This window comes from Chrysochloris asiatica, unplaced genomic scaffold (assembly GCF_000296735.1).
Source record: "Chrysochloris asiatica unplaced genomic scaffold, ChrAsi1.0 scaffold00130, whole genome shotgun sequence".
Classification (NCBI taxonomy): domain Eukaryota; kingdom Metazoa; phylum Chordata; class Mammalia; order Afrosoricida; family Chrysochloridae; genus Chrysochloris; species Chrysochloris asiatica.
In genome coordinates, this window is record NW_006408648.1 from 6,953,956 (window position 1) to 6,957,888 (window position 3,933).

Sequence of the window (3,933 nt, forward strand, 5' to 3'; positions counted from 1 at the left end):
GTTGTATGACTGTCATTGGAGTGTCCTGGGGTGAGGGTTACTTCACTTGTGGCTGGTGTATTCTCAAGAACTGTTACTGATGGTAAAATCTCACTTGGCTTAAAGGAAAAAGTTGGAGTTCTGACTGTCCGGATGTTGTCAGTCAAAGAGGAAACTGAACTCGTGGTGTGGGATTCTTGGGTGGGATGTAAGCCACCCAGTGATTGCTGAGTGGTGTCAGGACTGGTTGATTCTGTTTTTACCTGGCTTGTGTGGCTGTCCCTGGAGTGTGCTGAGGTTAGAGTTGTTGCTTCACTTGCTTCTGATGTATCCTGAAGAATTGGTACTGAGGGAGAAGGCCCACTTGACTTGAAGAAAGAAGTTGGAATTGTGACTTTCTTGAGATTGTCTGTCATTGGTGAAATGGAATTCATGGTTTGAGATTCTTGGGTGGAATGTGAGCCATGAGTGTGACCTATCTGAGAAACTGTTGATGGTTTCTTAGTGTAAGTGCTGGTTAGGATTCTTGTGGAATGCTTTGTTGGTCCTGGTGTTATAGAGTGTTGAGATACGAATCCTGTTTGTATGGATGAAGGAGTTACTGATGTTAATGTTTGTATTGTGTGAGTCACACTGGAGCTTGCGTTGCTGACATGATACTGTTCTGTGGTCTTTGTGATTTGTGTTCTTGGTGTCAGGGAAACTGTCTGTGTTGTTTCTAGAGATGAGGTACTGACAGAGGACTGTTGGTTTGGCTCTTCTGTTTTCCCTATTGTTGATACCACAGTGCTACCTCTGAGAATAGCCGCAGTTGTAGCAGTAGATGAGGTTTCTATGTCAATGACTGTTGTGGTATTCCCAGTTAGCATTGGTGGTAGTTTTGTTTGTGATTGAGTTGTGTGGGTATCCCTGGAGGATAAAGAAGGGAATGTTGTTGTTTCACGTGCAGTGAAAATCTCCTGAGACATACTTGCAGAACTTGAGCTTTTGGCTAGAGTCCCTCTGGTGAACTCTGTGCCTTCACTCTGGTGTGTCTGGGATACTGCTGATGTTTTCTGATTTGAAGAGCTGAAAGAGATTGGTGTTGATTGCACACCTGACCACCAGGCTGTTGAAACTTTAGAAGTGACTGGAGGAAAGCTCGTAGTTATAGATAGTGATGCTTCCCTTGTGTTTCCTAGAGTCATGTCTATTGAAGATGCCATTGGAGATGTGTGACTACCACTGGTAGGGCCTGAAGTGGTTGTTTCACTTGAAGTAGTTGTCTTCTGGGAAACAGTCTCTGTCGGAATGTGTTCACTTGGGGAGGGTGGAACTGGTGGTGTTGTTACTCTTGTTATGATGCCGGCTTGAGATCTTCCAGTGGTCTCAGTGCTCTGAGTCCAGAGGGTTTGTGAAAGTGCTGATGTCTCCTGAGTAGGGGTGGCAGTAGAGGGTGTTGATTGCCCTTCTAGTCCAGTTGTCATTGAGACTGTAGAAGTCACTGAAGGAAAGCTTCCGTTTACAGTTTGTGAGGTTTTCCCTGTGTTGCTTGTGGAGGCTGTCAGTAACTCTGATGTAGCCAAAGCTGTGTGGCTGAAACTGGAAAGGGATGAGTCAGTTGTTCCACCTGAAGAAGATGTCTCTTGAGAGACACTGTCTGTAGGATTGTGTACACTTGGGGAGGGTGAGGAAGGCGGTGTTGTCATTCTTGTGATGGAGCTAGTTTGAGATCGTCTGATGCTGGGGAGGCTGCTGTGCTGGTGTGAGGTTGTCCAGGGGTCTCCATGCTCTGAGTCTGTTGAGTCTTTGAAAATGTTAATGTTGTTTCATCTGAGCTGGTTATAACTTGAGAAACATTTTCTGAAGATGAATGTCTAGTTGGGGTAAATGAAGGAGACAATAAAGTTACTATTTCATTATTTTCAGTTGTAGGGGACACTGAATGGCTAGTTTGAGATTTGGGGATAAATTCTGTGATGGGATATTTTGTCTTCTGTGAATCAGCTGATGTTGCCTGGTCCAAGAGGCTAGTAAGGAGATGTGTGGTTTGTAATAATGTGCTGTCTGCTGTAGAAATGCCAGAGTCTATTTGTTCTCCTGTGTTTTTTTGAGTAGTGATTGACGTCCCTGCAGTTGTCAGGGGTTCTGTTGTCCTTTGAGTTGGATAACTGTCACTGGAGGTTGATGTGGTAGAGATTGCTGTTTCACCTGAGGGAGACAGATTCTGAGAAACACTTCCTGTTGCAGTATGTTCATGATGTGTGGATGGAGAAGATGGCATAAATATTGTCGTCGTATTGGTCACCACAGAGACTGAATTTATTGGTAGGGATTGACTAGTGCTTACTGTGTATGGCTCTGTTTCTTGAGTTGAGATGTTATTAGGGACAAGTGTGGAAAGAAGGATTGTGCTGTCTGATGTTGAGATGTCAAGGGATGTGGCTATAAGAGTGTTAGTGAAAGAAACTGATCGGTCTACTGAAGTCCCTTTGGCCATAACAACAGTTGATATTCCACCTGGGGTGGGTTTTTCTTGAGAAACACTCGCAGTAGACGTTTGTCCACTTGGTGCGGATGAAGGAGTTGAAGGTGTACCTATTGTGACTGTGTCAGGCATGGATGAAGGTGAGCTGTCAGTCTGAGATTTTTCTGTGCTTGTTAAAGTTGAATGAGTTATTGATACATATGATTCAGTTGAGTCTGTGCTACTTGTATTTGGACCCCTAGTGGTCTTTAAAATTGAGGTTGTCAATTCCCTTGACACAGAAGAATGTGTGAAAGTTGCTGTTTCTTTGTTCGATTTACTGTCCACAGTACTCAGCAGTTCTGTTGAGGTCTCCGAAGTTGTTCCCGTAGCACTCTTCACTACCGTAGTGCCTGTAAGAAGAAAATGACCTCAATGAAAACATGAACACTGAGTAATGACCCTGTGAGTTCTGCCTCTTCAGAGGTAATTGGAGACCATGGTATTTCTCATTGAGAAAATTTGGGTCATCTCTTTGCTTTAATCTAAAAGAGACAATTTTCAGGAAGAGGCATGTTTTTACAAAAATGATATACATGTTGAGCTTTCAAGAGGGAGCCTAGTTTCAGAGGGGGCAGGGGAAGGAGACTCTCCATTGAGTGTTTTCCAATCTGTTGGGACGGGGCTGATGAAAGAAGATGGGGATAAGTCTCTTGTGGTACAATAGTGAATAATTGCTATCAGGACTGACTGTGAGGGTTGGAAATGTAAAGGTAAATGTTTTGTAACAAAAGAAGGGGAGTAGTTGATTTTGCAGGCCAGGAGCGGAGGTCCCTGGGACCATCAAGTGAGAAGAGTGGAGTGCGGGACCCTACCCAGAGAAGGAATAACACCAGAAAGCAATAATGATGTGCAGAGATAGAGCAGCTGGGAACTCTGGACTAAGGGAGGCAGAAGGGCTGTGTGCTGATGGCTGGAGGACAGGTTTGCAGGGTGTACCCTTTGGTTGTTTGATGATGCATGGAAGAGATTGTAATCATTGCAGTGAAAAAAAATACAATAGGATGAATGCAAACCTGGTGTTCTCCCATGTATTTTATAGCATAATTCCCAATACAAACTTAAAAAAAAAAATTACATACTTGTTGTATGCATGTAATTTTTCTGTGTCATATTTCAGAAAGGATTTCAAACACCTATTGTGATTTAACAAGTAAAACAAATGTATTGCATATATTTTTTGAAGGAAAAAAATATAAAGGAAAAACCAACTGCCTACATTACTCTCAATGGAGAGAAACTGAAAGCCTTCCTTCTGTGAACAGGGACCAGACAAGGATGCCCTTTGTCACCACTCCTATTCAATATTGTGTTGGAAGTCTTAGCAAGAGCTATATGGCAAGACAGGGAAATTAAAGGCATTCAAATTGGCAAAGAGGAAGTAAAACTCTCTCTAATTGCAAACGATATGATTTTATATGTAGAAAACCCCAAAGACTCAGTAAAAA

General features: G+C 42.9%; 1 protein-coding gene across 1 annotated transcript in view; it reads right to left on the reverse strand.

The window, feature by feature from the left end:
- The window catches only part of MUC4 (mucin 4, cell surface associated), a 102,172-nt gene that overhangs the window by 57,442 nt on the left and 40,797 nt on the right, over nucleotides 1-3,933 (reverse strand). Inside the window, exons 3-4 of the mRNA XM_006869433.1 lie at nucleotides 773-1,718; nucleotides 296-466 (exon numbers count right to left, since the gene is read on the reverse strand). Coding sequence (XP_006869495.1) covers nucleotides 296-466; nucleotides 773-1,718 — 1,117 coding nt within the window. The remainder of the gene's footprint in view (nucleotides 1-295; nucleotides 467-772; nucleotides 1,719-3,933) is intronic.